Source organism: Dermacentor andersoni, chromosome 3 (assembly GCF_023375885.2).
Source record: "Dermacentor andersoni chromosome 3, qqDerAnde1_hic_scaffold, whole genome shotgun sequence".
Taxonomy (NCBI): Eukaryota; Metazoa; Arthropoda; class Arachnida; order Ixodida; family Ixodidae; genus Dermacentor; species Dermacentor andersoni.
The window spans coordinates 217,341,490-217,354,551 of NC_092816.1; the positions used below are offsets into that span (position 1 = coordinate 217,341,490).

Genomic DNA, 13,062 nt, shown 5'->3' on the forward strand with positions numbered 1-13,062 from the left:
CTCATGACAAGAGCGGACGAACTTTCGAACGAAATTATATATTCCGCGCCAGTAATAGCGGTGTCGAAGTCTTTCGTAGGTCTTGAAGACTCGCGCATGGCCACACTGAGGGTCGACGTGGAACGAGGAGCAGAGCTCTGATCGCAAGATTCGCGGAATGACGAGTAACCAGGTGCGTCCCTCTGGGGCATAGTTGCGTCGATATAGTAGCTGGTCGCGTATCGCAAAATGAGGCACTTGGCACCGAAGCGTGCGTGACGCTGGAACTTTCGACGTATCCGAGAGAAGGTCGAGCAGAGATGCAGTGCAGGGATCATTACGCTGTGCAGCAGCGATAGTGTCAACGTCCAGAGAGGATAATGTGCACTCGCAGAGGGAGTCGTGACTGGGCTTCGGGGGAAGCGGTGATCGGGATAGGGCGTCGGCGTCGGAGTGCTTTCGCCCGGAACGGTATACCGCGCGGATGTCGTATTCTTGGATTCGCAATGCCCAGCGGGCAAGGCGGCCCGATGGATCTTTGAGCGTCGACAGCCAACATAGTGCGTGGTGGTCGGTCACTACGTCAAAAGATCGGCCGTATAAATATGGGCGAAACTTGCCAAGCGCCCACACATGGCCAAACACTCCTTTTCGGTAACGCTGTAATTGGTCTCCGCCTTGGTTAACGTGCGACTCGCGTATGCGACGACGTATTCTGGGTGGCCAGGTTGACGCTGTGCCAACACAGCGCCAAGGCCTACACCGCTTGCATCGGTATGGATTTCGGTTGGCGCTTGCGGGTCAAAATGGCGAAGAATGGGTGGCGTCGTGAGAAGACGGCGCAAGGTTGTGAAGGCGTCGTCACACTCTGGAGACCATGATGAGATATCTCGGGCGCCACCAAGGAGCTGCGTGAGAGGCGATATAATTGACGCAAAGTTTCGAACGAATCGCCGGAAGTAAGAGCAGAGGCCGATAAAACTGCGTAGCTCTTTCATAGTAGCAGGTTTTGGGAACGCAGTAACAGCACGTAGCTCATCGGGATCCGGGCGAATGCCCTCCTTTGACACTACATGGCCTAAAATTGTTAGCTGACGAACAGCAAATCGACACTTCTTCAAGTTAAGTTGCAACCCGGCGTTGGTCAAGCAAGTGAGTACGTGCTGGAGGCGGAGCAGGTGGGTTGGGAAATCAGGGGCGAACACTACAATGTCGTCAAGATAGCAAAGACATAGTTTCCATTTGAGGCCACGTAGCACATTATCCATCATTCTTTCGAACGTAGCAGGCGCGTTGCAAAGTCCGAAAGGCATGACGGTGAATTCATACAAGCCGTCTGGTGTAACAAAGGCAGTTTTCGGGCGATCGGCCTCTGCCATCGGAACCTGCCAGTAGCCTGACCGCAAATCCAGCGAAGAAAAGAACTCGGCTCCCTGCAAACAGTCCAGAGCATCATCGATGCGTGGCAATGGGTAGACGTCCTTCAGCGTGATCTTGTTCAACCGTCGAAAGTCAACACAGAAGCGGATGGAACCGTCTTTCTTTGTGACGAGGACCACGGGAGAGGCCCATGGGCTTTGGGAAGGTTGAATGACGCCTCGACGGAGCATGTCATCGACCTGGTCTGCAATGACGCGACGTTCCATAGCGGACACGCGATATGGTCTTTGTCGCAGGGGTGAGTGAGTGCCAGTGTCGATATAATGCTTGACTGTCGATGCACGGCCAAGGGAGGTTTGCGCAACGTCGAAAGAAAGGCGGAAGTGCTGAAGGATTGCGACAAGTTGAGATCGCTGCGAAGGCGTCAGATCTTCGGCGATGAATGGGCTGAACACACCAGTCGATGTTGAGTCTGGTACGGTAAGTGCACTCAGTTCATGGGCAGCAGTAGAAGACACTTCGTCGAGGACGGAGACAATTCGTATGGAATCGACCGACTCGACGTAACCAAGGCATTCGCGGCGGAGCAGTGATAGCGGCGATGAAAGATGATTGTAAATGGGCATCGTGCTGACACCAGCGGCAAGGTCAAGAGCTGCAAAGGGCAAAGGAAGCGCTTTTCGGGTAACAAAATGATGAGAGAGCATGAAGAAGACCGTCCCATCGGATATGGTACTAGAGAAGACTGGTACGAATGCTGACGAGCACGGGGGGATACAGGTGTCTTCTGTCACGACAATTTTAGCGGCAGGATGAGCATCGACCGAGGCCAGGTCACCTAGGTGGAAAAGTTCAATCTCAGCCCGAGCGCAATTGATGATGGCACTGTGGCGTGAGAGAAAATCCCATCCTAGAATAACGGCGTCGGAGCACGATGAAAGAACTATGAATTCAATCGTGTACAAAACGTCCTGTATGATCACACGGGCAGTACAAGCAGCGGTAGGGCGAATGGGTTGAGCACTCGCCGTTCGGAGCGACAATCCAGACAGAGACGTCGTCACTTTACGAAGCGAACGGCAAAACCTGGCATCCATAACTGAAATAGCGGCACCGGTATCGACTAAGGCGACTGTAGCGACATCTTCGATAAACACATCAATGACATTGGCAGGTAAAGGAGGAGGACTTCGGCATGTCAACACTTGCGCAGTTCTTGCCTCAGGAACTGCGTCGTCTAGTTTCGCTCTTCATTAGAGACGGGTCGTCGACGCATAGGGGAAAGCGATCGACGACGTGGGGAGGGTGACCGGAGGCGTTCGAAGCGAGGACGGCGATCAGTCGGGGAGCGAGCTGGTGATGGGCCGAAGGGTTCATAAGGCGCATTTGCATCAGGCGGCACACAGGGCGCTCGGCGATCGTCGTCGAACGCCTGCGATCGGCGGCGGCAGAACCTTGCGACATGACCGGGACACCTACATGCGAAGCATATAGGGCGATTGTCCGGCGTACGCCACGGCTTAGCGACGGCAGTGGTGGTCCAGGGGACGGGAGGGGGAGGGTGGTGCACAGGCTGCTGGAAGCGACGCACGGGCACACTGCGAGGGGCCATTGCAGCAACCGTAGCATAAGTGACTGGTGTAGTCACGACATCCTGCTGGTGAACAGCCGGCAGCGCTTCCGCGACCTCTTCATGGATCACGTTACGGATGTGAGACGGCAAAGTGCTGGAAGACTCCTGAGTGACGGACACCAGAGATAGCTGTCGTGCGACTTCTTCGCGGACGAAATCCTTGATTTGCGTTATCAGGGAGGCTTGTTCTGGGCCGGTGGTAAGGCTGCAGAGTGATGCCGCATTTTGGTGTTGGATGTCGCCTTGTCAGAGCTCGTTGCTTACGCAATTCATCATAGCTCTGGCACAAGCTGATGACGTCGCCAACAGTGCGCGGGTCCTTGGTCAGAAGCACTTGGAACGCGTCATCGTCGATTCCCTTCATGACGTGCTTGATCTTTTCCGCTTCCGTCATGGCAGCGTTCACACGCCTGCACAAATCGAGAACGTCTTCTATATAGCTGGTGAATGTCTCACCCGTGTCCTGTGCGCGTGTACGCAAACGCTGCTCGGCTCGGAGTTTCCTGACGGCGGGTCGGTCAAATACTTCTGTAATGGACGTCTTGAGCGCCGACCACGTTCGGATATCCCTTTCATGATTTCTGAACCAGAGACTGGCCACGCCCACGAGGTAGAATGAGACGTAAGCCAGCTTGTCCGAGTCATTCCATTTGTTGTGAACGCTCACCCGTTCGTAGGACGACAGCCATTCTTCAACGTCGTTGTCGTCGGTTCCGCTGAAGATGGGAGGCTCCCGCTGGCGAACGGTGCCAGCGCAAGGGACGGGTGGCGATGGAAGAGTCTGCTGGTCGGCGTCCGGCATGGCGGAGGGTAGCGTCCGAGAACGGAGTTCCAGGATGGTAGAGTGGAACGTTACCCCGCACGGCTCCACCACTTATAAAGGAGGTTTATTCGGGTTCGCAGCGACCGCCGGTTCTACGATGCACCGAGCACAGTCCCCGAGCTCGAGCTTCTGCTGCGCGCTCGATGCTGCTGACTGCGCGCACGTTCGTCATCTTCTTTACAATATATATATATATATATATATATATATATATATATATATATATACTGGGCGCTTCACCGGGCATAAGCTCAACAAAGCGAGCCATCAAAGCTCTTTCAGAATTTTTACTTAACGACGGCTTAGATTCAAGGCTTTGAGGGCCCTTTGGAGAAAAACGCGTACGCACATGCCTCCTGCACTGCCTATTCTCAAGTTCCCTCCTTACACCACTTGATTCCTCTTTGCTCTGCAGAGGAGAGAAGCAGGCTAGAGTTTCCGCATTTCCTCTATAAGTTCTCTTTCACTAAAGCTTCGCTTCACATAGATTCCAGCATTGGTGTCGGATGTTCATAATCATTTTGTTACTATACGCGCTGCCTGAAGAATAACACGCGTAATATTTCTGTAAAGCTTAACAACAGCGTCAATGTTTTGTACAACATAAACTTATGCTGTTTTCCCGTAAATATTATTCGATTATGCGAATGAACTTGAAATGGTTGAATTCGGTTTGAACAGTTATATTTTTGCCCCGGAGTTGAACTGGAACTGAACCGTTCTCGTTTAACCGGAACGAAAATCACAACCAAACATCCGAGGACACCCAAGCACTTCTTATGTGTTGTGAATGCGAAAGCATTCATATCTACTTCATTCCAGAGTCAGCAAGTAGCAGCAGCCTGCGACACAAGCGCCGCATGCCACCGGCGCGGTGATTCCCTGTCCCCTCACGCAACAACTGGCGCGCTAAGGCAGCAACAAGTATTCCCTATAGCCCTCTCTGGCAACGTCTCTAAGATATCACTAGGCCTGTGCATTTCGACCCATGACGCAATGTTACCTTTCCCGACTGCTGTAGAATCTAACGGGCATGCTTCCGAGTAAGCCGCGGTAATTTTGAAGTTGCCGCTTTCGTCATGGCGGGCTTGACAGTGGAAATTTCGATCGAAGTAATGTCATAAACAGAGTGCACAGCCCTGCCATCTAGGAGGCGTTGGCTCGGCGTCGTGGAGGAGCACTCGTGCCGGGAGCGAGAGTGACGTGGCGTTGCGGCTATGCCCTCTCCACTCGCGCAACACCTGATGCGCTGATGCAAGTAACGGTTCCCTTTCGCCCGCTCTGCGCCGTCTGGGCGCAGCTCGTTAGGTGGCGTCGCAACCAACGGTAATGCGAGTTTAGGTGCCGTTTCGCTGCTACAGGCGACAGGCACTAGCTTTTTTGCTCAGTGGGCCATTCCTGATCAAAGACGTTTCGGCTCAACACTCTGACCAGAACGACTCCTCCACTGTCCACTTCTGACAAGTAACCGCACACGGACGCCGACTCGACGGAAGCGCCACGGAAATTTGAGTAGCGCACAATGGCGAGCTATCTTCCCTTCTCGGAAACACGCCGCCGGCTCTCAACACTGCGTGGCTGGCCCTATAGCGTTCGCTGCACAGCAGGAAGCTGGTGAGAGGGAGCACAGATAAGCTGTCTCCAAGTCCAAGAAAACCACGGGACCACATAACGCTAACTTGAACGCTACCATTGCGCAAGATTAAAGGAAGAAAACGAAAATGCTCCAATTCATAAGCACTAGGACCGCAATGATGTTCACAGCATTTTGCATAAACCTAGAGGCAGCTGTGGCTGAACGTGTGCTGCAAAAATTCACAACAGTGAAAAACAATTTCGCCGCCACAACTCCAGTTGACCGTTACGCTAAGTGAAGCACTGTTCTATGGTAAAGTAGAAGGGCATTCACGAACCATAATAACTTTCTGAAGCAAACTGTACACCTCAGGTTGTAAAGCTTAAATGTTTTTATGACATTTCAGTGCTAGAGATGTTGATTACATGCAATTTTAGAACTTTACATTGTTTAAGGTACGTACATATATACATATCTGCGTCACTTGGTATAATTGCGCGATGTCCTTCGGTTCACTGATCGTAGTTTTGACTGCGTCTTGACCGCTGACATCCCTAGTGTATTCGCCAGTGAGGGCGGATCAAGCCCGATGAGCGTCATTGCTGAAGTAAATGCGCACTTGTGGAAGAAAACAGGTGCGTTATGCTTAGAATCAGGCAGCAGGGGCGGTATAACGTAAAGGTATTCCGAACTTTTCTATTCCATTTCTGCAATCAGTCCTCCACGATTGGTCAAAATTTCTTCGGGCCACCACCACTTCGCTTGTCTGTCACGCGGCGTCAGGAATACCGCGAATATTCGGCGTCTGATATGACGTGCACACTTATTATGCACTAGAGCGGAGAAAAGAACAATAATGTATTTTTTCTGAATCGACGCCTCCCTCAACATCAGCACTCAGCAATTGGTCAAAATTTTTCGGGCCTGCGCCCACTTCGTGTGTCTGTCACGCGACGCCAACAGACCGCAAAAGCTTACCGCATCAATGTGACGTGTGCGCATTAAAGAGACATTAATATGCCGAACAATGTTGCTTCGTTTTCTTACCCTTATGAACCGGAACTACATGTGTCATTTTCCAGTCCTCAGGCAGCACTCCAGTAGAAAGAGATTTAGTGTAGATTAGGTAGAGGTAGGATGCGATTGGCCAGGCAAATTTTACGCCATATCGGACAGTAACGATTCACATTAAGCAAATCTCTTAAGTGGCTCGGTTTTTTTTTTTCAGTATACCACACGACACGTGAAATAGTGGAACTTGCTCCCGAACGCATTCGGAAAGTGCACAGTGGTTATGAGGTACGCGTTAGCGGACACCTACCGGAATAATTTCGGCTACCTTGGGTCCTTCGACGAGCACCATAAGCAGAGCACATGAGCGTTCTTGCGTTCCGCCCCCACGGGAACGTGGCCGCCACGCGCCGGGATCGCACCCGAGGCATCGTGCCAAACAGCGCAACGTCACAGCCATTGAGCTACCAAGGCGGCTCTTGATGATTCTTAAGACACAAGAATTGCGCTAGGCGTAATTTTTTAACAGATTTATCGGCGCCTCAAGGCGTTACCGTGACCGCCTGAATCACAACGCTCACCTTAATGCAACCAAAGCGTACGCAAACGAAGACCCACCTAGCTGATGCATCCATTGCTGTAGCATGCGAACGAATATGGCAAGCACGTTGCCACCGTTGAGGGAGGCGGCCACAGCCAAGTAGCGGCCACCAAAGTAAGGAAAGGCCTCCAGGGCGCCACCCGTCTCATCGCTGGTCCGTGGCACGAACGACGGCTCCAATAGGAACGACAGCTGCGCCGACGTGCTCATGTTCAGCACTGCGAGAGGGGGAAGAAGGAGGAATGGGGAAAATAAGTTAGGCGCAAGGGGGGGGGGGGGCACTCGCTACACGCCGTCAGCGGTTGCTGAGCGTGCGCGGGGGAGATAGACGCGAGGCCGGGCTGCTTTGCTAATTAGTGAGTGCGCTAATGAGTGGACCGCTGCTGAGCGCGATCGTGTCCGCGTAATCTGGACATCGGGCATAAGAAAGTCCAAAATTTTTACCCCGGCTCACCATGTCACGACTAACGACCAGGCATCTCGCTTATATGTGCAGTTGCCTGAAAGTTTCCGGGCGCTGGCGTCGGCCACTGGACCTACTTGGCCTACTTCCAACACTTGCCAATATTCGCGCCTTAGTTCACCTCTTCATTATAAAATACGAAGACGCCAAATAAACGGACACACGCAAGAGAAGAGAACGGGACAGGGCGCCACTCCCAACTGTTTTATTTACAGAACGCAGGCACATATATACCGTCAGTCAGCACATACGCAAAGAGCAATAATTCATTCACGCATCTAATCAAACATTCATGACGCACAACGCTCAAGAAACCTCATCTCGGCCTTATATAATGATATCGAAGTTTCGCTAACGCACAAGCTGCCTTTCTTGCCTAAGTTATAGGCTTCAACCAGTTCCCTTGCTCTAGTATTCTTACTTCGGGCAAGAATCCGCACATCTGAAAAACGTGGTTCACAAGAGCGTGAGGGACAGGTCCCGATGTGCTTAGGCAAATTTGGGCCCTCTTTCATTTGCTCAACATTTCTTTCATGCTCCCTGACACGCTCATTAACACAGCGCCCGGTCTGACCTACACTAGCTAACAAGAAGTGACAAGAAGAAGTAACAAGAAGACTAGCCCAACAAGAAGTGCTTTTAGTTCACCTCATCGGGTTTCAGCTGAACTCCTACTCTCGAAAGAAAAACAGGCGAGAAACAATTTGCCTGACGAAGTGATGGACTAATCCTAGACCACCACGCTCAAGCAGGAGGAACAGATTGTCGCGCCGCATCGATTCACAACTCTAACTCCAAATAAATGTTGCAAATACGCGATGCAGTGCCTGAATGCGAAGTCGTCAGCATTGCAGTACTTGCAGCACATACATGAGACGGGAAGCTAAAAACACATTGCACACTTCAGCATGACTGAACACAGAAATTCCGCCCTCGCCATGAATTCGCTTTACGTTAAGCTTTCCCTACTTCTCTCGACCAATGAGCGTCGCTATTTCTATACTGTGAGAGAGGCAACCTAAATAACGCAGATCTTTTTTCCATTGAATGTCTGCGTAATGTGATGGCATTGTGGCCCATAATACAAGCCAAAAACGTGAACTTTTTTTCAATGTTAACGCTTGCACCAGAAGCCGCACAAAAATATTCTGTAATTGCAAGAGCAGTCTTTACACTCTCTTTATCGGTACAAAAAAGAAAGGCCACGTCATCTGCATACGCAAGAACCCGAACCTCATTAGTCGGTAATTTAAACCCTTGGAAATTTTGTTCTTTAAGAACGCTCATACAAAGTGGCTCTAAATACAAGCAGGACAGAAGCGGTGACAAAGGGCATCCTTGTCGTACTGATGATACCTGCCTAATCGGATTGAAGAGCGAGCCACTCACTATCAGCCTCGTTGAGCCATTAGCATAACATATCCTGACCCCTCTAAGGAGCCGGGATCCGATATTTACATGCTCTAGTACAGTAAACAGGAATGAGTGATTCACCTTGTCGAACGCCTTAGCCAGATCTAGCTGTACCATTGCCACCTGTCCAATCCCCTCATCTACACAATCTAGCACTGATCTCGCAACATGAATGTTCGTCTGAATGGACCGGCACCTGATGCCACATATTTGATGATCACCGACCACAGATCTTATTACAACTTGCAAACGGTTAGCTAATACCTTTGCAAAAGTTTTATAATCCACATTGCATAATAAGATAGGCCGATATCCAGCCACTTTTTGCAATTTAGTCTCATCATCACTTTTGGCTATAAGGACGGTGTGCCCGTCGTACATTGTGGCAGTCAGGTGCCCTACTTCCAAGGGTTCACGGTACACCTCAAGTAATAATGGCGATAAGAGGGAACGAAAACACTGATAAAATTCGGCAGTAAGGCCATCCGGGTCGGGCGTCTTGCCTATCGTTCACGAATCTATCCTTGCAGTTACCTCATTATGATCGATGTTTTCATTTGTATAATCATAATCATCCTGATTTAACTGGGGCAGCAACGATACAAATTTTCTGGCAACATCTGTATCCAATGGCTTATGGCCTCCAAATAGTTTCTGAAAATCTTCGAAAAACGCTTTAGCTATTAGAGTAGGCTTATTAACAATGATTCCACCATACCCTATATACAGTATTTGTTTAGACAGCGCGTGTGGCGCTCATCACCTAGGGACCTGCTGCAAGGCTGTTCTTCCAAGAAACGCTGCTCTCGAGCACGCACTAGTGCACCTCTGAATTTTCCTGTGCACAAAGTTTGTAACTGCGCCTTGGTACTATGTAGACATTAAAGCTCATGTAATTCACTCAGAATGCTATACAGTGCTTTCGTAATTATTCCTTCTTCGACAGCTATCATTTTAACTTCCTGTTTGAATAATTCACACACAGCAAGGAGTGGCAAGTCCTTGCGGCATGACAGATCAGCTATAATCTCCGTAACACGCTTTAAGAAACACTCACGCGAAAGTAATTGGTTATTAAACTTCCACAACTCCGAGCAGATACGCTGACTTTGGTACCGACGGGTACCAAACGATGCTGAGACTAGGCAATGGTCACTAAAGAATACAGGGTGGTCAGTGTAACCATAAATAAGAGATAGCGCGCTAAGTGAAACGTAAATTCGAACAAGCCTTGCATGCGAGGTTGCCTGGAAATGCGTATAGCGACATCCAGCCTTTTCATTTTCCCCAATGTCTACAAGCCGATAATCACATATCAGGCATTGCAACGCATCACTACTTAGATCATGTCTCAGCTTCAATGATGCACGACCTTGCACGTTACATTCACAATTAACGCCTCCAAAGAGGAGCAATGCACGATCAGTACAGAAATGATTTTCTAGAGATAAACATTCACGTTCATGTAACTTTTTCGGGGCATAAACACACAAATTTAAAGCTCATACCACTGATATAAACATCGCATCATATTAGGCGCCCTTCCCTATCTGTAAACAAATGTAGCAAATCACATCTTAAATGTTTTCTAACAAATAACATGCAACCTGCGGAAACACCTACTGCATGGCGTACACAAACATTATAGTCAGATAGGAATGGAGATAGAGCTACTTCTGTGTTTACGTCGCATTCCATCTTTGTTTCTTGGATAGCAGCAATATCTAATTTTCTATCGCGTAACAAATGAAGAAGCTGTACTTGCCGTCGCTTACTGCGTAAGCCACGGACATCTAAAGTAGCAAAATGATAGGGAAGAGCACCCGCCATGATTACCTACGCAGATGCAGCGTTCAAACGCTGCTCCAAAGGTGCACCACTCCCTTCGGGATGAGGTGACGAGCTGGGGCTTTCTGGTACACGTTAACACAGGGGACATCTGCAGGAGTAGGCGTTTCCCGGAGCGCTTTTGTCAGCTTTGACGATTTGGGAACGCTAGCCTCCTTTCCCGAGGGCGATGGATTGTCAGGTGGCGCTGGACGCTTCTTAGCGGCCTCGCACATTGATCCAAATTCCACTGACGGTGGGCGATCTTGAACTGGTGGCGATTCTGTCCATGACACAGTTGGTTCGTCGTCAGGCACCTTAGTCTCATCCTCACTAGCAGGCTTCTGGCTAAGGCTAGTTCCAGCCGATGAAGGCTTAATCTGCTCTTATCGATGAGCCTCACGGAGTGTTTCACCGGTTGCATCCATAACTTCACTCACGTTCATTAGACGATCGGTGATGGGTTCATCCTCAGCTGGTCTATTTCCACAAAGCTTGTCAGCGTAGGTTCCGATGCATGCATCGGCAAGGTGACCGTAGTGGTGGCAGTTACTGCAGCGTGGTGTTCTACATTTTCGCCGGATATGCCCAACTCTGTTGCACCGGAGGCAAAGTGGTGGTCGGCCAGGAACCAAAATGCGGCACTGGTGGCCGTATATGCTCAGTAGATGTGGCAGATTACTGACAGAAATTCCATCTTTCAATGTAAGCGCCAAGTCTCGATCAGTCATTTGCCAGCCCGCCTCCATGCCGTCACGCCGCCACATTTCTCTCATGATAGACTGCACTGTGTCATATGGCTCTAGCGCTTCAACAATCCATCTCTGTTCGAGGTGTGGGGGAAGCCAAAGAAGCTTCATCTTGATATTTTTACATTCCGAGTCTTTGACAATGCACTTGAGGGCCTTCACCAACAACTCGCCTTTGTCGACAAGTTTATGTTTCGCGATGCTGTTAACACATGTCACTAACCACAAATGGCTCATCTGGTATTGTCCAGCGCCGAGGATAACAGTTGCATTTAGCACTGAAAGGAGTGGATTGCGAAAATCCGGGGCCTGATACGGCCACCCTGCCAGGTCAGCATGCAAGAAAACTGAATTGATAACTGTGTTCCCAGTCGATAGACGAGGGAGAACGACTTTATAATTACCGGAATCAGTAGTTGACGGTGGGTGTGATTCTCGGCAGAGGGCCGATGCGCTGTTTCCAGCGGAGCTCATCGCAGACGTGGCCGTTCGAACAAGCCTCTTCTCCCGACGCCACGGCGGCTCCACGCTTCTGGCTGACTAAATGCTTGCCTAGTGCCTGCGTCAATGCGCATGTCACGCCACCTGGCCGACTAAACGTATGCGTGCGTCGTTGAGCACGAGAAGGCGCCACGTCATGAGTGTATAAAATAAAAAGCTTTATTGTTCAATTGAATGCCACTCAGTGGTCCTTCGAGCTATGAACTCGCGGGCAAGCGAGCGCGTTTTCATTTGGTCTTACCGAGGCGCACTTAAAACGCAGGCGAGAGCTTGTGCGGACAAGGAACGCGGAGAAAAAAAAAACATTTCGCAAAACGGCTATAACGCTTTCGCATGCGCGTACGTAAGCAATCTTAAGTTTCTCTGCCGATTTTTCTTTTTTGCTCACTTTACGGACGTTAGCCAGCTACCCTCCCTTCCCACCGCTACGAGACTACGCTGACGGCTCATTCATACAGGTCCGTCATGTACAGCTTCGCTGTAAAAAATCGCGTACTTGATTAACCCTGAAGGATTACAACGAAAATTCGAGTGCCGCTGTTTTGTTATGAGTTGTATTAGCAATTGTTTATATCCTGCAATAAACCACGCATTTTAAATATTCGCCCGCATATGACCCTTAGCAAGGCTCACTTCTTATGCATGATTAAACTTGCTGTCACATGCAGGTCTTAAATAGCGGCAAGACATCCGTACGGCGCTTGTACAGTTTCTTTTTCCAGCGGCAGAACAAAGAATTCACTGCAATGAAACCACACAGTTTGTCTATATGTCCTACAGCATAGTCCCTATTTTAGGAGAATTCAAACTTGCTGCTACATTTGGTTCTTTCAGGGAACGTAAAAAGCATACGTATAAGGTTTTCGAAGGCTTGTACGAAGCTTTATAGTAGAGAACAAGTCACCGTAGCGGCATGAGACCGCTCTTCAGAACGCTGGTATTTCAAACTGAATGATGTGTTTTGCTTGCATGCATTCAGGCAAAATGTGTTCTTGTCACCTTATGCGGAAACATTTGATTTCTTCTGCATATTGTGCATATTCGTCAGTTCTGCGGGCATGCGCGCACAGAAGGCTGAAAAGCGACGGGGCAGAAGCGAACGGGAC

At 49.8% G+C, this 13,062-nt stretch overlaps 1 protein-coding gene across 2 annotated transcripts in view; it reads right to left on the minus strand.

The window, feature by feature from the left end:
- The window catches only part of LOC126524289 (sedoheptulokinase-like), a 265,319-nt gene that overhangs the window by 11,450 nt on the left and 240,807 nt on the right, over positions 1-13,062 (minus strand). Inside the window, exon 3 of one of the 2 annotated variants that reach the window (XM_050172622.3) lies at positions 7,021-7,221. The exons of the other annotated variant lie outside the window; for it this stretch is intronic. Coding sequence (XP_050028579.2) covers positions 7,021-7,221 — 201 coding nt within the window. The remainder of the gene's footprint in view (positions 1-7,020; positions 7,222-13,062) is intronic. 2 annotated transcript variants of the gene reach the window in all.